The 26,121-nt window shown below is 44.1% G+C and overlaps 2 protein-coding genes across 2 annotated transcripts in view; one reads left to right on the top strand and one right to left on the bottom strand.

The window, feature by feature from the left end:
- Positions 1-2,641, top strand: part of T265_04420 (hypothetical protein) — a gene marked incomplete at both ends in the record, with an annotated part of 21,069 nt that extends 18,428 nt beyond the window's left edge. The window contains one exon of the mRNA XM_009169165.1: positions 2,423-2,641. Coding sequence (XP_009167429.1) covers positions 2,423-2,641 — 219 coding nt within the window. The remainder of the gene's footprint in view (positions 1-2,422) is intronic.
- T265_04421 (hypothetical protein) overlaps positions 1-26,121 on the bottom strand; it is a gene marked incomplete at both ends in the record, with an annotated part of 108,594 nt that overhangs the window by 29,603 nt on the left and 52,870 nt on the right. The window contains 10 exons of the mRNA XM_009169166.1: positions 941-1,354; positions 2,459-2,610; positions 3,288-5,826; positions 7,631-7,766; positions 8,908-9,104; positions 10,287-11,357; positions 12,892-13,011; positions 20,388-20,540; positions 20,643-20,699; positions 22,526-22,555. Coding sequence (XP_009167430.1) covers positions 941-1,354; positions 2,459-2,610; positions 3,288-5,826; positions 7,631-7,766; positions 8,908-9,104; positions 10,287-11,357; positions 12,892-13,011; positions 20,388-20,540; positions 20,643-20,699; positions 22,526-22,555 — 4,869 coding nt within the window. The remainder of the gene's footprint in view (positions 1-940; positions 1,355-2,458; positions 2,611-3,287; positions 5,827-7,630; positions 7,767-8,907; positions 9,105-10,286; positions 11,358-12,891; positions 13,012-20,387; positions 20,541-20,642; positions 20,700-22,525; positions 22,556-26,121) is intronic.

The raw sequence follows: 26,121 nt of genomic DNA, 5'->3' as shown, positions 1-26,121 counted from the left end.
ATTGAAGGATAAGTGGTGATATGTCCCTTCTAAGTGTACTGCTGATTAGCTGTTCGTAGCCGAGCGGTTCAGCATCCAACCAGTGTGGGTTCAAAAGCCCCTGGAATTTCGTGAGATGCAAACTGCCGGTGAATCCAGATAAGAATGAAACAGCTTTACAGCATTCTCGACTTTTCGGCGCAGAGTGGCTTCAATTAAGGAACGAGCTCTCTATTGAAGACCCGAATGACGACTAATGAGAACAGTGAAACAAAAAGCCTAGAGAAGATTGCTTACAACCGATGGAAAGAATATATCATGCAAAGAAAGTGTACGCACAGAATGGAAGTTCTGCTACGCATAACATCAAAAACAAGCTTTTTCACATAGATCACAATATTGTCTATAATCCCCATTGTCTAAACACTGGCTTAGGTTCGTTTGTTGTAGCCACATCCATTCTCATCTATTCAAAGGATTTATCAGCTTTTCACATCCTGATACACTACAAAAATGGCCATGAACGTGAAATCAGCATTGAAATTGATAAAGCGCCTAATGGGTGACCGCGGTAGATTGGCTTTGACTCTTCTCAAGGACTGTTTTGTGTTTGCACCCAGGAGTTTCACCTCTTTACTCACTTACACTATACTATTTGTCTCCGTACTGTCAGAATGTTTGGCATAAAGAACAACACTAAATTACTCGGTTGAGAATCATGGTCTTACAAGCTCTTGACCCATTCTGAAAATCTTGCCGTCGGAGAGAGGCCACATTGCTTTATATGGATAATTAATAATTCTCACGGAAAAAGTGATAGTTTGCAGTCCATAGGCCTGGTAAAAGGATCGTTTCAGTTGAAATGTACTTGAGCTTTCGGTGCCAAATTACAGAGCGCATTCATAAAACCTACGAGACAACTGGCTTGACTGGTACATCTCAGGGTTCTAAGCTTACTAACCTGTGATAGGATAAATATGAGTGGCGCCGCAGGTGAACTCTCTTTGAATACCTCTGGTAGGTTGGTGGTTTGTGGTTCAACAAACCTCTGGCCTAGATGATGAGTAACAAAGTCTTGCATTGCATTGGTCACTTTGTCGGCGCGCAGACATCGCAATAAAAGGATGCGCTGGAAGCTGTCCAGTTCGTCTTGCCATGGATCAGGAAAGCGGGCACGATGGGGCTCTGGTGAGTCAAATATGGCTTTGAAGCCATCCTTCTCTGAGGTTATGCTCTCTGGGAGGCTCGCAAACTTCGGCAGTGCAGTTAGAGTAAGCACATCTCCCCACATGCGGTCAGAGATCCACTCGGGTGCTGGATTAGGAACTTCCCTGGGTTTTGTGGTTCCACCAGCCAACAAATAACGATATTCTTCCTAAAGAAAGGGAGCAAAATTCAAACAAGTTAGCGGACATATATGAAGTTGGTCGACGTCATAAAATCACATCTACAAAAATGGTGAAGCGCTGGCACCTCGAAGACTCAATTTCGACAACAGGTTTCGCTGTCATCATTCCCTTTACAGTTGACATTTTTCGACAAGTTTCTCGTAAGGACAAAGATGGCAAACGAAGCTTTTTTTCTATGGGCGGTTTTCTTGATTAATACATTGCAAATGTGTACGGTACAGCAATCACATCTGCGTGTGGACGGATCCACGGGTACATTTTTTTTAAATGAATGGTAGGTGATACAATGGTTTACAGATTCAACGCAATTATGTCGATGTCAAACAAGGTTGCTCACACATCAATTGATTTTCGGTATTCTTTTGAGCACAGGGTTACGGGTCATGGAGTCGGATAATAGCCTGCATCTGATCGGTTTTGACGGTTCAAGGGTACTCGGTTTATGACTTGGAAGGTGTGCTCCTTGTATATGATATAATCAGATTCGGTGAGCTGTGACGCAACCGCACCTGAGCTAGGTTTCTTCCAATCACCTCTCAGGTATTCCCTCTAACAAACCTTTTGTCGTAGAACCAACATACTATGCCAGCATGAGAATGCAAGTGACTACACAAGGAGGCAAAGCTACTCAGTTTGTCTTTTAATTAAAACTTAATAGTGTCTTTACAACTGATTAGTTTGGAAAATTCAACGCTCACTCTCCCACCAGACAAATCTTGAGCAGATTAACTAATCACGAGAGTCAAAGAAAACTGATGCAGAATGACTGCCACATGTGGTTATTGTTTCTTTCACTCGTTGATGTTGACCAAATTAAACAGAGTGATTTAGTAATTCCTTCCGGTTTCGATGCTCATAAGAGGGCTTGTCCACGACAGATCTGTTTGTTTCCAGATGGCTGACGCACAAGTGAGATCTGGGTTTGCGTCCCCAAGTTAGCATAAAGTAATCAAAATCACCGACAGCATGACATCATCGGCACTTATGCATAAATAATCCATCTCCGCAGAAAATATCACTTTTAATTTTAACAGAGGGAATCATCGTGTGCAAGTAGGCTAGAAACTAACCGCATTGATGAAACCTCCGTTTTGGAGAATTCGAATAGCGATCAGGAATGCAAACATGAGTTTGTGTTTTTCAAAGAGGCTCCGACAGACATTGGAGTAGAGGCTGAAGGTGAAGAAGTTGTTGATATTCTGAACTCGTTGGGGCACATTATCTGGAAGGAAACAATGGTTCGAAATGAATGACTGAATAAACAGGACTGCTTTTGACTGTTACTAGAGAATGGTAAAATACTCATCAGTGCATCCACAGCGGGCCATTGACGCTGCTCTAGGTCTCACTAATCAATATGTATAGAATCCTAGGGTTCTCACAAAACTCGCGAAGGAACACACAACAAATCATCGTTTCTGGGGTTAAACTTCCTGTGGAGCTTTTTGCCATTTTGTGGTTCATTTTACAAGTCTTCCACGGCCATTAACACCAGAAATACCTAATGGTGTATCCGTTGGTTGGTACACACACCACCTCACTTGGTTGCTCGAATACCCAATGGTTCACGTATGATTAGCGTCGGCCGGAATCGAGCCGGTGAAAATACACGTTGAAGCACCACACCGAAGTCTGAAGTACAGTTTTGTGTACCAAATCAACTAGCAACTCGTGTGAATCCCACGAAAATCCGATGTGGTCACAAATGCTGTGATTTTGACTTCCAAGCGGCTCTACTGCTTACTACTCACCTTCGTAACGGATCTATCACGCCGTGGACCTCCGAAAAGGACTTACCAAAGAATAATCATCTCATCAATGAACACCTATTAGCTATCGAACACACCACTATCCTCCCAGCACAAAACTTATATAACATTTTGTGCAGTGAGTACTCACCAGCTCTGTCTGCATTTCTAATTCCGTGGAGGAAAATGTTGACAAACCATTCCAATGAGTACTGATACATCGGATCAATATTTGCAAGGTCGGCCACGCAGAAGAATAGGATTTGAGTACGAACGGCGACAGGAATATATTTACTACGGGTTTCGTCAATATCATGTTCTGTTTGCTCCGCTGCAACAACTTTGGCCTGTATTTCACTAGATTTGAGCTTTGAAGCCTCTAGTGTTTGGATCAAATCGATGTCGTCCACAGGTGACCCCTCCGTTGCACTGAGGCGTTCAAGAATTCTGTCTTCAATCTCTTTCAGTTCTTCCTTCATCTTGGCATTGCTTACAATTAGCTGACTCTTTGCTTCTTCCAAATCAGGTCGTTCCTCAGCAACCACCAAGCCGAGTAACTGATCTTCCAATCCGTCTGGTGACAAGGTAAAGTTGACCAGAGTAACCTTGGTGGAAACTTCTGGTTTATAGTGCGGATTGGGAAGTTTGGTGGTGATATAGAAGCGGAAGTCATTATGATAGGGGATTATGGCGTCACCCAACTTGATGACTGTCGCTCCCTGGTGTTTGAAAGTCTGTTTCAGGAGAATGGGTTCCAATGCTGGGTCAAGTTCCTCACCCACGTTCTCTAGGAGACACGGCTTACCAAATCGTATGGTATTTTCCAAACTCCTCAAAAAGTCCTTGTCAGACATCTTGAGAACAATCATACCGTCAGCCGATCCTAGAGCTTTGATCCACTTATTAGCTTGACCTTGTGGGTCAATGAATAACGGCCAACGACGCGAAAATTGCACAATAAATGCATTTTCTATGGATAAGGTGTCTTTCGGAAGACCAAATATATGCCAGTTGCGCAATTTTACAGGATCCCCGAATGTCTGGACGAGGGTAGGTGATGGATCCGTGGTGTGCGGAACAGCATGTCCTCGTAATTTTGTTACCCATTCATTAGACATGTCAGCACGATACTTGCCTGGGAACGGGCCAAAGTAAGCAACAGATCCAGCAGCACACAGCACGTTACCAACCAGGTTATCAAGCAGCTGATCAAATTTCACAACCGAATCCTGCCACCGCAACTTTTCGCTACCCAGTCCACCGATTAGCTTATCGGCCCGAACTAGACGCGCTTCGCAAAGTTGACTTTTATCTTCTAATTCGCGCTGTCGACGTATGCATTCATCGTATTTGATTTGAAGTGATGCGATGCGTTCTTCGCATGCTTTTAAACGACTGCGAGCTTCTTTCAGTATTTTCTCTGTTTCAGCTAGCTCCAACTCTGAAGCCTGTAGTGCCGCCCGTTTTGGGGCTACGTTTTTCGCCACATGATGGTACTTGTACATTGCACGTACCCAGAGACAAATACTGGTACATGCTTTGCTAACTTTAGCAATCGCAGCAGGCATAAAGCTCTCGGACTCAATGTAAGGTTTTATTTTAGCTATTATTGCGTCTGGAATATTATCCTTATCGTAGTTCAACAATGAATCCAAAAACTTCCCAGGATCTTGAAGGAGCATTTTTCCAGGCTCCCAGTAGTCGTCCACTTTAACACCCGGCTTGTCCCCGGCCACCTTCTTCGGCTTCACGTCCTTCATTATGCACACAGTTTCAATCACTAGACGGACGCCTTCCGGTGGGCGCATCATAGCACGCACCTCAGTGATATCGTTCTTATTCAGTGACTTCAACGCCTCCAATGACTCGTAGAGTGCGGGCATTGCTTCATCAAGGTCACGCTGGGCGTCATCACGAATAGTCTGACATTCCTTGGCCTTTTTCATCGCCTGACGTTCCTCATGTGCCACAACTGATTGAGTCTCCTCAGCAATCTTTGAATCACGAGCAATCTCTTCCATGGTGACCTTGGATTCTTCTACTGCTCTTTCTAATTCCGGTTTCATGATCTCGAGCTCTTCCTGTAGTTTGGATACCACTTCTTCAGTAAACAGCAGCTTATCCAAACCAATTTTGGTGCGGTTACGCGCAGTCTTGAGTTCCTCTTTCTTCAAACCGTAGATCTTCGAAAACACCCCAAGTAATTCGAGAAAACTGGTGGGTGTTACGTAGTTATGTCGATTCAGCTCATTCTGCAGTAGATCCGTATTACGCACCACCGACTGGTGTTGATCGATACACATTTTAACCATGGCTTCTATCGTGCTATCATCCACATCTAGCTCAGGCATCTGCTTCAATGTTCTCAGAGCAACCGACTCTAACGCCTCCGAAGGCCATGGACTGAACCAATCGATTGTGCAGCAGTTGACAAGTGCAGGGAATTGTCGCAAACGAGCACGGAATATCTCTCCAATAGGGCTCATGGTAATTACGGTGTGCAGGTTGGCGCGCACACGCTTTGTGTAACAATTGAACAGATTGGTCTTGGTCGGCTGGAGTCCCTGATCGGCCGCAATCATCTTCATCGCATCGTAGATCTTGTCTAAATCATCGAGTGTATAGATGTTAGGAACGTCGCCAGCATTCAATAAATTGTTGATGTCCTCCAGAAAAGACTCAGACTTGATCTGAAACGAAACGAAGTGAACCAATCTGTCATTCAAAACCTGTCTTAACAAAACCAAATTTCAATTATTGAGTCAAATTCTAGTCTAGATCTGCCACTCAAACGTGGAGTTAACCGTGGACGATATTGAAAGTTGTTAAGGTAAAAAACTACGGGCCTTCCCAAGTCGAAGCGGATCTCGACACTAAAGTCTACCATTTCTGTGAGACAATTTTTCTACACTGATATTCGATGGGAATATACGCACTAGCCAATCGACCATGGTTCCGATGGCCAACAGGGGGTCAACAACGAATAGGAGAAAACGTTTGATTGGAAGCTTGCAAGAGATCCGCCAAACTCATATAATGCATGACATTTTCATTCACACTATAGCATGGGCGTTCAGCTGAGGCTTGCCTGAACGGCACTCAAGCCCCCCTATATGGTTCGTGCGTTGAGGCCTTGACAAAGACTGATCGCTGAACGAGGCTTTACGAATCCTTTCGAGATGTCACTGGGGTGCGTTAGCGAACGTGTTGGGAGCTTATAAAAATGACCGAATATTCTGGGTTTTTTTTATAGACAACACGTTTTCTAACACGGAGCCCTCGGGAACGAGTACAACACGTTCATCCAAACTCACTGTTGCTCAGTTGCTCACACTCACAAGTGAGTACGAAACGAAAGGTGGTCAGTGGTTAGATCCAAATCGCCCCCTTTTCAGCTTCCACTAGAGTGTATTTTGGCAATCGAGCCGAATCAATGGCTACGAAATTCTTTTGGAGGAAATCTGTTTTAGGAACGCTGGTCAAGATGTGTCTCACTTTTGAACTTCTCTTGTTTGTAACCCTAAAGAGGTGCATTCTACACGGAGCTTCCCTTTCATTTGGATAGAGATGAAAACACATTTGACTGCATAAAGAAAGCTTCCCCGTATCATTAATTTGGGAAACCTGCCGCATCAACTGATGCACAACATTCTTCCCACTACTTTTGGTTTTTCCATCTTCCAGTTTCAGTATCATACACCTAAGTTCTACACATGAGCATACTCCTATATGCAGGCGGTTCAACCTAGAAATTTAAATGAATACAGGCCTATTGGGTGAAAAATTGCAAGTTCGAAACTAAAATTTAAAATCCTAATGGCAGAGCAAACATTAGATTCTAGAGGTAATCAGCCGTGCCCGACATCGGCTACATTTTTCTCCTCAGCGAGAGATCACACTCACCCAGGGGACCCTTCCTGAGTGTTGGTCAGACCGGGTAACATATTTAATCTCATGGAGAACTGTTCATTCCTGTCCATTCCTTGTGAGGATTGGACGCGGGCGCCAGAACTGAACATGCATCAAGCTGGAGATCTAAGCACGAACCCGTAAAACCTAATAACTGTTCATTCCTGTCCATTCCTTGTGAAGATTGGACGCGGGCACCAGAACTGAACATGCATGAAGCTGGAGATCTAAGCAACGAACCCGTAAAACCTAGTCTAGTGCTTATTGCGTGCAACATCAGTCATCATGGGGACGCGTTCTTCAAATCTACGCACCAGAATAATATTCTGGAAGGTACTAAAAATCAACCAAAACTCAGTCACCATCGGGTTGGATCACGAAATGACTTTGGCGTCATTGTGTTTTGCTGTTCTTTGCAAAAAGGAAAAACTGATACGCTGATTGCTGAGGGATGGACAGCGCCGAGGACCAGACAAGGCTGAATGCGGATCAATCTTAAGCGTAATCCGAGATTTAGCAGCAACATGATCCTAATAAATTCGTTTAAGTTTAGTTGTTTAAGTCGCCAACACATATTCAACCTACCTGTGTGTCCGAAAACAGGAAAGTAACAGACTTGTCCTCGATTCCAGCGGTCATCATAATTTTTTTCAAATCCTCACGCCAATCACTGAATCCATAGTTCTTTGACAATTCTATCTGGAAGCACTCATATTCAGCCCTAGGAGAAATAAGAGGGTGATTTTTTGTATCTGATAGAACCAAAGTAGCGGTAGATAATGGATCACAAAACAAACGGCGCGAGTGGGATTAGGAAAATTCAGAATAATGCCCAGATTAGCAAGCAGTGTTAACGCTAACATATGAATCCACTGTCACATTAATGAAGCAGCTAGTGTAATGTAATTTTGTAAGGGGTTTCTAGGTGCGGGGGGGATTGTAGCAAGTGATGCAAAGCCTGAAGAGGATAACAAGACAACACGATCAGCTAGTGAGTGTCTGAATCCGGTTCAAAGCCTGCCGACCAATCAATTCTCTCATTATTCCAGTACAGTTGAAGGTCCGCACAAACCAACGTCATCCACTCAACAAGCTTCAGTTGTTTTATTTGGTCAGCAATACAGATAACCGGGCGAACAAACAATAACCGTCTGTCACAAGACTCTAAGGAACCAACCAGGAGACGAAGCAGTCATACCCAAGTTAAATCGAACAGCCAATGCAGGATTTGGAACAGCATCCAGGACGTTGTTTGTGCACTACTAGAAATGCAGCGACTTTGCTTAATAAAATGAGTCTCCAGGAGCGAACCGATATTTTTTCCTTTATTGCTTTTCAGTGTCATTACAGGGTGATCGATTACTGAAACGTCGGTAAAGCACATCTGCATCAAAACCCCGGAGGCGGCGTGCTTTTACAATGAAATGCAAGGCTACACTTTGGAATCAGTACAAAAGCCTATCTCTGTTCACTTCACCTTTCACCAGCTTCCGACAAGAATAATTTGCAAGCACTCCAATGTACTGAGCTTGGTTTGTCAAAATTAGATGGTATCGAGCACTTCTAGCGAACTCGCCGTTAATCTCCGTTACTCTATTACTTTCTGAATCACTTACTTAATTACTTTCGGAATTACTATTCCCACTTTTCGCTTGGACACCAGTGGCAAAGTGACCTCATTTTCACAAAATAAGAGACAGTGAGGCGCGAACTTCATATCTCTATCTTTTTATTAGTGACTGTAATGCACAGTAAACAGAAAGTGATTACCAAAGTGATTGTTGGGCAAAGCCATAATCATGGGATGAATCTGCTTCTTCTGCTAAACACTGTATATAAAAGAACAGAAAAGCGTAACTCACATGTGAGATGCTAGACGTGTGAGGCTTTGGCGACCACTACCACCCATGCCAAGGAGAAGGGCATTGCCTTGCGGTTGTCGGATAATGCGAGCGATTCGACATATATGCTCCACTGCATACATAAATAATATAAGGTTCATCTTGGCGGTGTTAATCTGATTGTAGTCGTCCAGATTTTCCTCGATCACTTGTAGTACCTGGTGCAGCAGAAGACATTTTGACACAGAATGGTACTGAACAGATATTCATTACATATCTATTTTTGGTGACTACTGGTCAGTTCCTGCTACTTAGAAAAAGTGGACGGGAGTCAACCTCAGTATGTGTGTTTGTTAAAAAAATTCATGAGTAGTTCCGTAATTTGTGGATACTGCGGAGTTTTTTTTAATTCCAGTTGGGAATGCATCACAAAATTTCCCCAATACTTACAAACCGCTCAGAAGAGAACTATCCTACCGGATGCATGGGCATTCCTTCTGCGTAGTCGTCAGTCGAGAGGTCGGTCAGATGAGTTAAAAACTCAGTCATCATCACCATCATTGTCAGCTGTAAGAACCGCCTACTTGTCCCACAGTGGTTATAGCTGCCACAGTTTCGTTCACTGGTGATTTGGGGAGATGGTGTAGGTAGCTCTGCAGTGGAGGCGGGAGCTGATAAATTGGTGCGTAAATACAGCACTGTCAGTGGACCCTTAAGTGAGGGGATTGGGAAGGGAGCTATGCATTGGAGGAGATAGCTTGGATGCACCAGCGCTATTGAGGGCGCGACTGGGCCATGTCTGACAATGTCTCTAACCATTGATGTGGCCCGTCTCGGGGTTCCCAGCCAGGAAGATGGCAGTGACCACAGTAGCCGAGTTTGCTGGTAATGGCTTTTATACCTCGCTGCCAAATCAGTGTCTGAACTGAGTGGTCGGACAACGGTAGCGCTTTGACCTGATTACGTGGAAGTCATTCACACTGCTGGTCAGCCAACTGTGTCTGAATGATGTGGTGTTCAACCACTAACCAGATTTCGTTTTTGAATCGTCCAAAAGAGTCTTGAGATACACACTAACTCCCAATAAGGATGATTGTTATGTTTGTAATATTCTGTGTTTAAAATCTTCCTTTCAACCCCAAATGAACCGGGAACATTGTGCACAAAATTTTCAAGGCAGATGCTAGCTTGCCTTGCTTCAGCACTGACCACAGACAGTCGTATCAGTATGCTCCTGGAAACGGCAACCGACGAGGGATCAAGTCGGTTAACTTGCTAAAAATATAGCACAACGAGTTTTCGAACCTGGTGACATGATTCCAGTATCGGAATATAGCCTGCAATTAAAATTCAACGCATTGTTAACCTACCGATAAAAGTGCGCCCTTAGATCGACTAACCTGTGCATGATCAGTCATTTCGATGTACTTCCACACATCGCTTGCTGCAGCCGTCAGGAAGTCGCCGTAGAGCAACGGTTCGTTCGTGACATATTCCGAAACAGGTAGCTCAAACACTGCTTTCGATTTGTCGTTGATCAAATTACGGAACCAGTCGCGATCTGTGTCGTTTACCAGCCGGTCCTGGAATACACGTGTTGATTCGTGGAACCAGAGGCGAAGTAGCTGTTCCAAGCTACCAATCAAACTAGTCGGTTCCATCATGAGCATGCCTTGAAATACCTTGGAAAGATCTCTCAGGTTGAATGTGTAGTGACTTTTGGCTGGTGTGGGCAACAGTTGTGACTGAATTGTGGTGTACATGGAAATTGTGGCCTGAACCAAAGCATCCGCATGGGGCAAGAGAAGAGCTGGTGGTTTATCAGGACCGAGCCGGTTAAGCCAAGACTTGAGAATCGTTCCGAATATGGTTTGCATACTTTGCACATCCAATTCGTTGTAGGCCAGAAAGTTGAAATGTCGCATTAGACGTGGAGTGACAGGATTTCGTCCACCACCCGGTGGACCCATGGCACCGATGAAGTTGACATCAACCAGTTTTCGGAATTCCCCAATAGTCTTCAAGTCGTACCATCCACCGAAGTCCATCCATTGTCGAATCAGTTCAATTGGAGGTTGGGCTCCGAATACTTCGAGTGCTGGCATATTCAGATCGTCAATAAAGAATATCATGTAACGGCCCATCGGGGGACCATAAACTTGCTTCCGACGCTTGTCCAGTTTCCCATCAATGAGTTCTTGTGTTTGTCTGGCGCTGGTTTTGGCACTGAATATCATAAACTCTGGTATGTACTCCTTCGGCATATTGCGTGTCAGTTTGTTCATGATGGTCATTGTCTTCCCAGTCCCTGTTGGCCCGACACATAGGACAGGTTTCTTGGCTACCAACAACATTTCGATCAAATGGCCACATCGGACAGTGTCGATGGTTGGGATAATGATATCGGAAAAGCGAATATCCGATGGAACATTCACCTCAGACATATTGGCCATCCAATGAACCCATTTCATCTGCGCAAGAAAAATTTCAGAGAGGATTTTTGGAGCTTATTGGAACTTTTGGTACACAAGAGTATTTTGTACCCTTGGCAAATCTCTAAAGTTGAACTAACAGAAACCAAACGACGAGCATCTGAGTCATTAGTGTAGCAACTCCCTTATTTTCGACTAAAATTGCATTTTTGCAGGTGAATTTTCCTATGATACTTCTTCATCTGCGCGGTAAGAGATAATGAGGAATCTAAGTTTCTCAAAATCAAAACATATAACGCCTATAATACGTCACCCGAGGCATCCAACTGTAATGACCTTCTATTTTTGTGCTTTAAAAATAGCCTTCATCCAGATGGGTAAATTACGTGTAACCTCACGGGACTGTTAAGTTGCTTTGCATTCCAAACTGAAATCTTCTCGAGGTTATTGAGCACAATACTTGGAATACCCAGTACCAACTTTCATCTTAGGTCATTTCACGGCGGGCAGGATGTGTCCTAGACAGTGCTGCGTCGCCAGGACTGTCAAATATGAAGTTTGGACTCAGCATAGCTCATCTGTTGATCAAAGCCAAACCTCATGGAACCTACGAATCTCGTAAACAGAAAATTTCATAAGTGGCAAAATAATTAGTGGCGAATTACTGAATAAATCGTACTTGGTACTTCAGTTAATCCCCGGGCACCCGCCGTTTATGCAGATCGCAACCCAATGCGCCAGGAAATCTGAATATTTTGTCATGCTGCATAGCAAACAGAGGACTTTTTATATCTTTCGTTAACCATTCATGTGCAACGATAAGCATGGCGACCCGATACGCAGATATTGGGTACGGACTGTCACTGGGCTTGGTACAGAATTTTATGCATTCTGACATCTCACGAAAGGGGGCTCACTATCCACTAGAACTACTTAAGACTCATGGTGGAAACAGTCGATGCAAACCTTGAGACGGAAATATTCACCATCTGATTTAAATCATAAAACTGTCATAAAACTATATTGTTCTTCAGTGAATACAAAAGTGTGGGGTGATTTACCAATGAGAATTTCGTTCCCATAGACAAGCTAATTTGATTCTAGACTAGGCACTTAGTGCACGACCATTTCAATGACTTGGGTTAACCTGTGATCTTGATGTCAAACTGCAAGTGTAGAGAATGCGCGGATTTGCTATCGCCAATTTGAACTCCTCGTGTAACAGCGTCATATGTGGTGATCGCTAAAAGTGTGAAACTCCCCGAATACAGCAGTTCAAAGCATTCCCAAACGTCAAAAGCAGCTCATATATGTTAGGGCGCATTCTTTAACCATTCCGCGATTCCAGAAACAGTCTGTGGTCAAAAATGGCCACATTGCCATTATGGTGATCAAACAATCGCTGTTTGCAATGTTATCACAACATTTTTTTGCCGCTGCTGCAAAGCTGTAAAATTCCTCCAGAATAATTTTATACCTTCGCTTTCTTTGAATACTGTAAAGCTGAGCATATCTATGGATTCCTGCATAGAATCGTCTCCCTTTATGGCCTCCTTCTCAACACAGTACTTACCTTCTTTTCAGCTATTGGCACATCATCATCGTCAAAATCGCGAGCGTCCATTCGGAGAAGTCCTGCATCGTCGAAACGATAGTCGTATACCGTACCTTCTTCGGGGAATGGCATTATACTCTGAGGGTATACGAAATAACATAAATGGACTAAATTTACTCTTTCTTTAGGAATTTAAGTTTCACTCACCTAATCAAATTTCAGAAACCAGTATTTGGGAACTAGGTTGGTCAAGATATTGGGGATTCAAGATTAAATACCATCTGCTTCCCACTGGAATGCGCTGCCAGTAGTTACACAAAAGTTAATGGTACGGACGTACCCCTGGAGCATGGCCTAATCAGCACTGAAGTTCGTTGAGCACATGTAGAACTATTTATCTGTTTGTTATATCCGAATGTGATGACATTGACAGGGCTGGATTAGGAGAAATCACAGTTAGCCTTAATCAATCCTATTCCACTACATTTGGAACAACGCATCGTTCTAGGCTCATGCGATGCTCGAGCTTCGATTTCAGACTATTCATAATGATTCCCTTACCGGAATGCTCCGTGAGACAGCCACACACACACTGGTCGGACGAAGATAATCTACTTGACACTCATGTTAACCCGAATTGCAATATCTAACAAACAGATGAGAAGATCTGGAATTTATTTTAGACTAACCAACCAATAGTTTAGGGCCGTTCATCCTTGTTCGGAATTATGAGCAGCCCGTGCCTTATGAATCCCCATGTGGTTCGAACTCGCCATTGTTCAGCTAAAAATAGACCGCCTGATGTGAGCTGCGTGAGCAGAGGATGGACTGTAATTATACTCTCACTTGCAAATAATTTACACCGTATTATGGAAATCCTATATGGGATCCTCCGGGTGAAAACCGTAAGGTCTTTAAGCATAATGTGCAACTCCAAGGCTGTCATGAATTGTCGTTTCGGAGAGTTCAAAATTTTTTGATATGGTTATCCGCAAGTACTATAGGGAGGGTTGATTAAAATCCACAAACCTCGAGTGAAAATGTGCCCCCAACCAGGTGAAATTAGTTGCCCGCTGTCCGTAGATTGCACCTAATTCCTGTCATACCACTTACAAGTAAGCTTGCCATGAAAAACTGCAAACCTCCAGATGGATGGTTCTGTGTATTTCTTGCGCACACTACGCACATTGTCGTAGCTGGGCGGTTGAGTTCTGTCGTATGAAGTAGAAAGTTACGGATTTAAGCTTTTGGGGGATTCGTGAAATACGCATTACCAGTGGCTCTCAGTGAAGATGAAACACCTGCACAATACTTCTCGGCTTCTCAGGACCGATTAACTTCATTGCCAGGTGGGAAATTTCATCTCTCTCTATCAGCTATACAGCAACAAGACCACTACTCAGGTTACCGGTCTTCAAGTGTGTACACTAAATATACACATAGACTGTTCACCATTCACCTACCGTTGCCAAGAGAGTGGATCTTATCATGGTTCAATGGATTGCGAACTTTAGTAACCCAGTGGTATATATTAGAGGAGCATCCACAACGTTTCTGCTACCAGGTGGGTCAGTTGATACAGGCTCGTCAAACAGTCTGTTGGTTTTCCATTTCGTGGATTGGAATATCTGTGATACCCCATTCCCTAAAACGTCAGACTTCCTGTAGTATTGTGCCAGCCATCACTGCTCTGAGGTCAGGATTTGAGACGAGGGCTTTGGTTGATAACCTGACTTGTCCTCATTTCTATGTACGGGTGCTCTGAGAATACCTCAGTCCACATACAACCATGAAATATGCTGTCAAAAGGGCGTTTGTGCCACATCGGCCATCGCCGGGTGAACTCAGTCGTGTCATCTAAATAGACGTATGCGTGTGGCCGTATTGGCTAAAACATGTGACTACTGATGCCTTTATGTTTTCTTCCTTATTCGCTCTTAACTTTCATGGAATTCAATTGCAGGCACGTCACTAAGCCATTCGGAAAAGCGAAGGATTGCATGCTTGCTGATGGTTTCAAACAGGCCTATGCGCCCCTTGATCCTGCTATCCCAGGTCTACATCGAGCACCAAAATATGCCATGTAGCACCCTACTCGGTACCTCTGAAATCGTTCGTGTCACTCAACTATGCCCAGGCGTCCAGAGGTCTGACAACTGCTGATCACAAATCCGACCTGGATCTCAGCCATTATTCCACCAACCAATTGCAGCTCCGATTCAGTGAAAGATTTGCCGTATCAGCACCCAACCACCCTGCCCGGAGGTGCACTTTGTTTAGATCCAAAACTCACTGACTGTGGTAAGCACATTTTGCAACTTTGTATCGACCAACAGTTATTTCCCAGTAGCAGTTGGTTTTAATACAGTTGGGTCCGTTGTGCTACTTGGCGCCCCTCTAGGGCTGAGCAAACGTAGTGGTCACATCGCGGTCAATTATTGTTAGCGGGGTTTCGTTCTTGATTGCAGGTCATCCGGAAATACACAACCTGATTATGATCACGTCCCTGTCCGGTGTCTATTTCCACCTATTTTCCTGGAAAACACACGGAATGTGTTCTTCACTTGACGGAAGAAAATTTTTGTAATTCAAATCACAGAAGCTCAATAAGCTCTAAGAGTGGCCTCCTTGGAGAGTCGTCACTGCGACAAACTAATGATTAGTCTGCACGAGGCCGACGGTTCTGCTTGTAGCTCTTACCCCTGCGCAAACAGAAACCATCGGACTTCAGAACTGCTACTGTCACTTCTTAATGAGAGGCGCTGTATCTCATCGGACGCAGAGCAGCATGCGGTCAGACAATCCAGAAGACGTTTTCTCGAACAGTGCGTTTGTATGGACGGAAGCGTGCTGGTACAAAAAACATGTAAGAGTAAAAGCCATTGTATTCGAAAATGCACGGAGACTGTTTAAGTTAGTTCTTAAAATCGGACCGTCCGTCGTTGAGTTAATCAAATGTCATATATGATAAACGTTTATATATTGATCGGTGGGTTATTCTCAACAACGGTTTAGTTGGTTTTCTATCAATGCCCTTGTATTTCACCAGACCATCACAAGCTAGACCGTGAGAGATAACAAAGAATTGCAAAGGCGGTTGGAGGATATACATCATCGGCTATAAGAATCGCGTACTTGTCGGACAGTGGTTCTAGCTGCCAGTTTACTTCACCGGTGGTTTCGGGAGATGGAGTAGATAGTTGCGCATTGGAGGCGGTAGCGGATACAACTGATGCGTAAATACAGGGTTATCAGTGGATATTTTTAACTGGATAGATTAGGAGCCAAGCTAGGCATTGAAGGCAGCAGTCTAGATGTATGAGCACCACAGAGGGCATGACTGGACCATATCTGACAATGTCTCCAACCATTGGTGTGCCCCGTCTCGCGGTCTCATTCAGAGAGACGGCAGTGACCAGCGCATTTGAGTGTGCGGCTAATGGCTTTTATGCTTCGCTGCCAAGTCATTGTTTGACCTCCCCAGGCTCAGTTCCACCCATCACTTGGTTGTGCGCAAAGAACTCTTCGAGGAAGTCGGTCAACTTGCATATGGAGGCAGCGCAGCCTATGCCGCGTGATCAGTTCATCTATAATCAAAGACCACTCAGCAATACTGTTTCCACCGGACTAGGGCAATGCTCCGAAGGTATCGATAATGAAACACCGAAAAACTCTTGACGTCCCCGACGCGCAGTGCCCAGGTTTCTGACCCGCATAATAATATGGAACTCATCACAACATTGTAAACTCAACCCTCGACAGATAATCCGATGTCACGCCTACATCACACGTGATGCAAGTTCACAAAAGCTGCTCTGATATTCCCAATCCGGATGGAAATATAATCATTCGCGAGACCACAGTTGCCTAGGTAGACTAATTTGTCTGCTGCCTCGATCGGCCCATCCGCAATAATGAGAATAAGGTTGGAGCCCACCCAGTCTTGCAGTAGCACTTTACACTTTGCAGGTGTGAAGCACATGTCAAACCGTGAGGAAGAATTATTTAGATTACTTAATATTACTTGCATTACCACGGATCAGATTCAAGGAGAACTATGTCATCTGGGTACTCAATACCTATGTGCGGAAACCCCGGGAGCACCTTGACCCCACAGGCATTAGATGCTGGTAGTGGGTCTTCGATAATTGTATCAGTGACGAAGCTAAAGAGGAAAAGTGAAAGAAAACAGCCTTGCCTGACACCACTTGATGTGGTAAACCCAGGCGAGAGCTTCCTGTAGACCTTCACACAACCGCGGGGTCGGCGTACAATGACTTATGGAGGGTCAAGAATTTATGGGGAAGACCTTTGCTCCATAGACAATGCCTGACGGTCCATGAATTCATAGACAGCTTTCATATCAAGGAACACAATCATTTTGGTTGCTGGAACCAGTGTTGCTATTACAGAATCTGTCGAAGCGTGAAAATGTGACCGATGCATCTCCTTGCAGAATGCTCGGTTTTCGCGGATCTATCTCTCTCTCTCTGTTCAGTCAACCTTCGAAGAAGACCAGAGAACACCTTCGATGCCACAGCTAACAGGCTGATGCCACGGTGGTTTCCGCACAGCATCCTCGTACCCTTTTTGTGGATCTCGACATGCTCCATTCTGTAGACTTTTCCTCTTTGTTCTGTGTAATACAGATAAGCTTTGTCAGATGGGTCACGAATAATTTTCTGCCTTCTTTGAAGAGGACTGGATACACACCAGCTCGTCCTAGTACCTTCTCACTTTCAAGTACCGGGTAATTAAGGTTTACATTCCATTCGTCTGTATGCACTATCCCTACAGGGTCTGTACGACGTACACCCAAACCACCACCCATTTTGAACTGAGGAATTCAAGCAGAGGAGACAGTGACACGGTCGCGCAAAATGAGAGCGGTCATAAGCAAACTGAGTGCCTTCGCGCCGTCCCGGTTGAAGTCCATGTGATTAGCTAGGACCCATACAGAACATGAAAATTAACAGATATCGGCGACGTCTGTGTTATCACTTTCTAGCCAGACGGCATGGCTAACGTTTGCCTGCCGCTGTTAGTTGCGGTTCGCAAAGGACGTTGGGTCAAGCCTAGTAGTGGTGCCTTACTCCGATATGGGGCTCAGATTTGTTCGTCTCATTGTTTTCTCGGGGCGCAGACATCATGTTTTTGCTCTTTCCCTCTCTTTTTCTGCAGCAATAGTGATGATTGCTACGGCTGTGCTGCTTTCGATGATGATCACGATGATCAACACAAAAGTGGACGATAAGTTCCCACAGGAATTTAATCATATACATCGGTTCATTTACCTCATTCGACGACTTTTCTGAAACTTTTCTGTGGTCGTTTCACGCCACAGAGCGTGTACTTCTGAAGTACGGATACTAGAGCACACTAAAAAAAAGTCCACCGTAAGCCTCAATCAATCGCCCTAACCTAGGTCTCCGCGAGCCTTCCCATCATGTTATCTACTTTTTAGTTAAGGTCATATCCAAAGGAAAATAGTTAACAAACGTAGTCTGAAGGGGAAACCGGGTGTATCCAGAACCAAAACTTTATTTACTGGTCAACCGAGCTGAAGGAAGCGTTCGATGAGGCAGGGGTATTTTTCTATTGCCTTTCCAATGTTCTGTACATCCAGGTTTCCCCTTCGAAGGAGCGTTTTCTTTGAGCAATGCATGACCGTTGGGCTTACTGTGGCACATAGCCAGTGCACGCAACACGATTTTAGCCACAAACTGATAGATGGTTGCCGGAATCGTACAATTCACATTCACACCACTCATTTGAACTGTCCTCCACGTCTCCTGGCTCGATTAGTAAGGTGAGTTTACTTCGAAGATGAGAAGCACTGGGTACGAGTTCTGCTCCTCTTATAAATAATCGGCACCGTATATCCGTGACTTTGTCGGTATTTAGAACTCCGGACACTTGACATTTGGGGCGAACATGTTACCACTAACTGACCAACAAATGCTGGACACGTTAGAACAAACGCACATGTTCACACTTGAGCTATGGGCTGGTTCGCCAGATGGCTCAGACGTTTAGCCGGCGACTGTTCTTATTGTGTTGATCGATTGACCCGGCTGTCAGGTAGGGGAATGGACGCTTCTACTCTTTGACGTGGACTGACCAGAATAATAGCACCAGGAGAGGAGCAGGACTGTTCAAACGAGGGTGATATGAACCTTAATTCTACTAACTGAGTATTTGTGCGCTGGATCGATTATTCTGATTTTCGCGGTTGACCGTGAGGGTGATTAATTCTTACCCCTCACTGAACCGGTCTTTTATCCAATTGCCACAGGTAGACGCAATCGCTCAACGTCGGCCCAAAACTATTGAGAGCCTGGCTTTCAGATGTCTTCCGGTGAAACAGCGCCATTCTGAAAAACGCAATTAGCTGCGGTATGACCTTAAACAATAAAGTGCAGTTTGACGGCATGTTGATAGTGCACACGGTAACCAGGGCCGTAACAGTGGCCTGAAGGACACGACAGGCATGACTTGGTACGACCCAAGGTCCGTGAGTTAAAAGTACAAGCTGTCTGGTGCGACAGCCCGTAAAAGGCCTTCGGTGGAGTAGTCAGATGAACGATCCCACATACGCCGAGATCGCCGCAGGAATACGTAAGCTACCTTCACGTGCGTATCATTGATGAATGAGCCATGTGCACTATCTATCGAATAGTGTAGTCAGGCTAGAAGGATGTCGGAATTCTTCTGAAACTGGGAGTACGTTAATGCCAGAAAGAACAAATCTACAGAGTGAACAAGGTATAGACCACTTAAGGAAAGTTACAAACAAATTAGAAATACTCGTGTTGTAAACTGTCAACCCGACAAACTTGGCTACGAAGTTGTTCCCAGTATGCATTGAAGGATCACCACAGGCTCTTCTTCCATAGCAGCTGCTCTGCTCAACTTAGTTTACTCACTTCCATGCAGCAGTCACATCCATACAGAGAAATCTCAAAAACCAAACGTTAACCTTCAACTATCTTGTAAACTGTCAGCTTGTATAAAGTTAGCGGTAAGATTGATAAATCTGAAGACGCAGCCTCACTGGACGCTGATAATCAGCTGGCGTCGCTGTCGAAAATCGAAACTAGCACTGGAAGTGCTATAGGCTGAAAAAAAACTTGGTGCTTTTGGTGGACTTATTGGCAGTACGTCTAATGGAGAATAGAACTGTATCAGCCAAAGAGCTATGCGTGTTACTGGCAGACCGACTCTCAACTCCGCTGAGTCCAGCTTGTTTGTTATCCTTTGTGGTATGCAAAAGCGAATACAACAGGCGAAATCGGTAGAATTGTTCGTAGTTTAATGTGCGAAAGCACCTTCTGTAATACAAGTAAGGAGACCCCTTCTAGTCGATTCCTTCAGGTCGCTTCTCCAGAGGTAATTGAGTGTTTACATATCATGTTCTACACGCGCAGCCGACAGAACGCAAAAAATACACAGACATTAACTGATACAAACTAATTCAGAGTAAAATATAGTTATTTTCAGATACTAAAAATTACCTTTAATTCCCTCATTTTTCGACGCAAGTATTCGTCAAACTTGATTCGCCCTTCATTAGTGCACGTTGCACCGAATGACCAGATCAACGAGAATATAAACCAAGACTCCAGTGCTTGACCGATGCGTACCAGGACGTCTTCAGTGACTTGGTTCTGCAATAAAAATGGGTTTTACGGATTATTATCGTTGGACAAATCGAGAAGCACTTGTTAAATCTTTCACCGGGCAGCATCAGTCGCTTGAGTTTCACTCACGGCTTTATCGTCAACCATTGGACGCAGAGGTGCCTTCAGATTCTTGGTCTTGTCGGCCTGTAAATAATAGTGAACGACATAGCTTAGAAACACCAGTGCGTTATCTCACAGGAGTCTTTTGGGTGACGCGTTAATCCAGCAAGCAAACGTAAATTGAAAGGGGAGTGAGTACAGTTTTCGGGAAGCAGAATCTCAACTCTATAAAGTATCGTCCCCAGGGTGACTCATTTTTTGTGACGTTAGCTTACGCATAATGAGGATTTTGCAGAAGTTTGCAGATTCCTATGGTTTTCGGAAAACCGCCCTATTATCCGGAAGGAGGCCGCTTTTCTACCGCATTACACTACCTTTATTCAGGTTTGGCAATTCCCTTTCGGTCAACGAATTGATCAATGACGTTTGAACATGGCGTCACTTACGCTGATGGAATTAAAACACCTATCGTCAAAAAGATAACTAACGATTTCTGTAATCGTATCTCACTGAATAACGCCGTCAATACGAAGCTCTGCTGCTTCACGCTTCACTGTCTCCATGATTGCCATCGCCTCTCCCCACTGCCAAAATGAGCGCTACCTCCAGATCACCGACCACCTGAGCGTTTGGAAACGTTCTTGGGGTCGACGCTGTTCGTGTTGTAGACCACTGTTACAGACCAAAAATGATTAGCAAAAGAATGAAGTGAAAAAGTCTAAAGCCGACTGATTCCTAGCTCGAAACGGTGCTATCGATGGCTACCGGAATTCTTGATGGCTTTGTAGTATTCACCAAACAGAATGTTCCTTATATACAACTGATGACAACAGCAAGACATTTTTGCCAAATTGGTTGAATTTTACAGTAAAAACACCACAAGTGCGCCTAGCTGGTTGAAATATTAGTCAAAACTTCACCATCCCGTTTATAACATTCGCCCCCAGAGAGACAAGGGTATTCACTGGGGTTGTTTGCTCTCCAACAGGAGAATGGTACCGTTGTTAGTAAACTGGATAATTCTAAATAAGCGTTGCTACAAACTTTGGCGATTTTCGATCGTCTAGTTTGAAAATAACTTTTGCAAGGAAGAAGCAGAAACGATGTGACTTTTTCACTTCTCCATGCAGATGAAGAGTCATCAATGCCGTATTTATATACAAGGAATGTTTCTGACATATGAAACAACGAAAAGCAAATTTCGTGTTTGCTGCTGTTGCTACTGTCGTGCATCAGGTGTAGACTTATTTGAGAGGTTTTTATTCATCCTACCAATGGGTCAAGGCACTCCACTTGTTATTTGGGTGATTCGGCGACAACGTAGTACCGGGACAATTCTTTCCAATCCAAGTTGTATGCTCGAGTAAACTCTAGGGAAGTAGAACGAGGATAGCAAAGTTTCGCGCTAATTTCAAGGTTTGGAAGAAACCCTTCTGGTTGAAAATTGCAGCAGTCTGCGGCTCGTTGAGTACATCATCCAGCAAAAATTGAGTGAAAGCGCAGGGGTCCTATCCTGTTGATCACTATTTCCAGTCATTTTCAGTGTAGAATACACACAACGGCAACATGTTGTGGGGACGCTGCGATAAACACTTTTCGCGTAAACTATTAAGGTTAAGCGACATTCTAACTTCCCCTAGAATCTTTCATAGACAGACAGTTTGTTCATGGATGAAATGGAAAACCACCGCTCTTGATGTAGCAGATCCAGCACCCTGAAAATCTTGCCAAGAAATCCCAGTAGTATATTATTCCCACCAAGCGCAGCTAAATTAGCCAGAGGTACTTCCAAACTTCCAATAGATGGTAGATATCTAGTGGATCAAATCTATAACATGTAAGCTTCATACAAAATGTGAAAACATCCCCAAGGAAAGGTTCGATAGTGGGTTAGACATAGAGTTACTTACCTGCATGCGTTTCATTTTGGAAGTTACAGCCTGTCAAAAAAGATACACAAAAATAAGGACGTGTGTTTTTTAGGCGAATGAATTCTTGATAACAGATTGTTCCCCTTTTTTGCTCAAACATTGATAGCTGTATGAATGTATCAAAATGACTAGGGACAACGATTTACTAGGTGTCTACACATCGACATATCTGATTGTCCAAGCTAGCACCTTTACTTTGCGTTGGACTTTGCATAGAACAGTTAGTCAGCTTTAAGTTAACCTTTTCCATCATGACCTTGTGTGAATTTGTATAAAAGTTTCTTGTACTCAGCCTACCCAGCAGTCACTAATTTCAAGCCTGTTTGGGCAACTACGTTCTCTTCGGTGTGCCAGCTTTGAGCCTCGAAACTGTACCACGCAAGTGAATTGGTCGAATGACCAGACAAATGACCTCGAGGTTAGCTTCGAACAACGTTAGCCGCTGACCAACCCAGAAGAGCTTTTGTCGTATGAATTGTATGGATAAGTCTGATTAATGCTCACTGATGTGTACAGACGCTTCAGTCTGGCGCTGATCACTGAAGCCGATACGTTTGGGGATGTTGGGACGTTCGCGTCCACCACGCATCCCCGTGTGATGCACGTGGCACAACGATGGCTTTTCACTGACAATTTGGAAAATTCTCCGCAACAGCAACGGCAGTCGTATGAGTCGCAATGAGTAGTGTATTATATCTGTACCACGGTCCTACTTTAGTCAAGCTCCAGGAAAACTCTCCTAATATGTACTTCGGATCCGTGTGCCCGACTCTGAAATTCTGACAGTACATGTGAACGGGCAATGTGATCACAATGTGACTTTGACTACCCAGCTTTTCTCATGACCCATGGTCCATCGTCGACCAGAAATGAAGTTACCCCAAGTATACTTGGCTAGGACGGGTGCAGCCATTGTTGTACTGTAAGTACAACAGTGAAGATCTGAAGGAACTATGAACTCAACTCTAAATAACAGACGATACTTAGCATATAAAGGCTAATTCGGATTTGTAAGCACCTGAAATACTGATATAATATGACAACGGAAGCACCATGATGTAACAAATAGGGGCATATACAAGTGTGTGAACTTCACTAAGGCTGAAATTTATGAGGCTGGATACAACAACTCAATGAAAATAGACGGACCAATCCAAAAAGGTGAGATTGGCGGAACTGGTAGACTTTAATGAGACACAACGCCGTTAGCATAGCACTGTACAAACAGTTTGCAAAATCTCACCATCTTTACATATCTCAACATAGATGTTGTCCTCTTTATCACCTGCAGTCCAAAGGTGGGGCAAGGTGTTTTAGGTACATGTTTGGGCGGGCTGCTTTAAAAGTTTCCTGAGAAGGAAATATTGAGAATACTCCGACGAGTTGCTTTCGCCTTTCGAACGATCCTAAACAAGGCTACCTTGATTAACGCTGTCTTGCTGAACCACTTGATTAGCTGCTGTTCTGCAGAATACCCAACCAACCAGTTATCGAGGAAAGGACTTGGAAAACAGACCGAAGCTTCACGTACGAACATGTGGCAGACTTTGGCACATCATGTTTCACGTAAACAAAGCAGTGCGTCGACCATTTGTGCATACTGAACACGGCTACCTGCTGAAGACTCGTACGGAACAGGCGACATATAAAGGAATGTCATAGGACTCAACCTATAGAACCAAAATGATTCAGCACCATACGATTTTGACGCAGTGTCCCTCGATGGGCGACCATAGATTCATCGCTATGCGCAACCAGTTCACAATGTACAAGGAGGGTATGGCCACTGTCACAATTGTCGAATTGTGTGGGCTTCGCATTCCGCAAAGCTTTCTGTGTCTGTCGAGCTAGCAGCATTATAGACCCAAGGACATCGAATGCTGTTCCAAAATAGGTTAGTCCAAAAGGTTGCAAAAGTCGGAAATGTACACTCATTCTCGTGTGCCCCATTTGATGCCTGTGTGTGCTTAGGCTGTGTTATCTTCTGTCGGGTGTCCGCTATCAGCCTTCAGCAGATGACCGCAATCAGTTTTCACTATTGGTAGTCGCACTGTTTCGTTTATACGAAACATGCTGCACAAGTCTGTCACGTGTTCGTACACGCAGCTTCACCTCATTTGGTAGGCCGGGCACTCAGCAGAACCTCAACTGGTCAAGTAGTTCAGTATCACAGCATCACATGCGACAAAAATCGCTAGCCACCCAACGTTCCGATGGGTGGGAGACAACCATATCACCCAAAATGCATCCCTTACCAAAACAAAAATACGGTTCAGAGATATGCCGCTGTCGGGAGGATGCTCTTTTGAGTAGTTGGAAAACTAACCAGTTCCAAATGGTCAGTTCACCTCAAAATAGCCCAAGAAAGCTTGCAGTTTCGCTGGTTACTATGAAACGCGCGGGGTTAAGTTGATTAATCATGAAACCTGACGGTGTCTGGTCCACTTGCTCTTCGAGTCCCGTATTCAAAGGTCTGTCCGACCAATACATGTGTTCCGACTCTATGTATCCTCCATCCTAGCATCGAAATAATCACTTTTGACTGAGTATATGGCCATAAGTGGAGGTAAAACCTGGGAAGCTCGCATAGTATAAATGTATTGCAGTAAAGGCTGATCTGTTGTCTAAAGCCAACGGACGAATATAGATTGCTAGCTCCCAGTCGACCTCAGCCACCGACCTTTTTACATTGCTGTGATAGTAATCTAAGTAAGCACATTAGAATATGCGGGTATTATCGCATACATGGTTATGACCGCATACACGTGCTTGCGAAGACCGCTTCCCCTGTTTTACTATACTAGTATTCCGTTTTGCGCTTACTGCCAAAAAGATACCCACTTGTACACCAAAAGTTTGTGTGTTAGTGGTGTGCGGAAGAGTCACAGGGATTTACTTGAAACAAAAACCAGGCTACATCCTGCAAATAAATCAGGTTTCAAAGCAAGTGAGATCATGAGTAGTATATGACACATTTGTCGTCTGTCCGTCGAACGCCCTGTAAGAATAGATCCATCTGTTAGCCTCAACTCCGATTCTAAACAAGGGTGGTGGCCTTACTTTACTACTTGGTGCTGCACCTAATACAATTATGTTGTCTACTTCGGACCCAGGTAACATTGTATCAATATCCTCACTATCCAGCCATCCATGTTGCCCGGAATGCCAATGGATAGCAACCATCATGATTGTGGGAAGTGAACTGTGAGATTTCACTTTTCTTTAAGTCTGCACAGGCTATGTGATATATTTTTAATTTGAAATGCTAGAATTTGTCGGGTATTGCCCGGGTTAAAAGCTCGAAATTAGACAGTTTGCCTATAAAATTCTTATGAGATGCAACATATCCTGATAGTTTTTATTGTCTTCTGTTAACTCCGATTTAGATAGAATATCGGTTCATAGTGTTTGTGAATCCAGTTCGCTTACAACATAGGCATTATTCTCCAGGTGCTACGGCTGTTTTTCGGGAAGGGTTGTGTTGGCGTACTGATGCTGAAGCTTTTTTGGTGCCTTCATCCTAATTCCAAACCAGTTTTCTTTCAATACCTGTATGATGAGTGCAACGACAGTAA

Source organism: Opisthorchis viverrini (genome assembly GCF_000715545.1).
Source record: "Opisthorchis viverrini unplaced genomic scaffold opera_v5_73, whole genome shotgun sequence".
NCBI classification, from domain to species: Eukaryota; Metazoa; Platyhelminthes; class Trematoda; order Opisthorchiida; family Opisthorchiidae; genus Opisthorchis; species Opisthorchis viverrini.
Note: the sequence above shows the minus strand (reverse complement) of the source record. Positions and strands in the feature narration are given on the sequence as shown.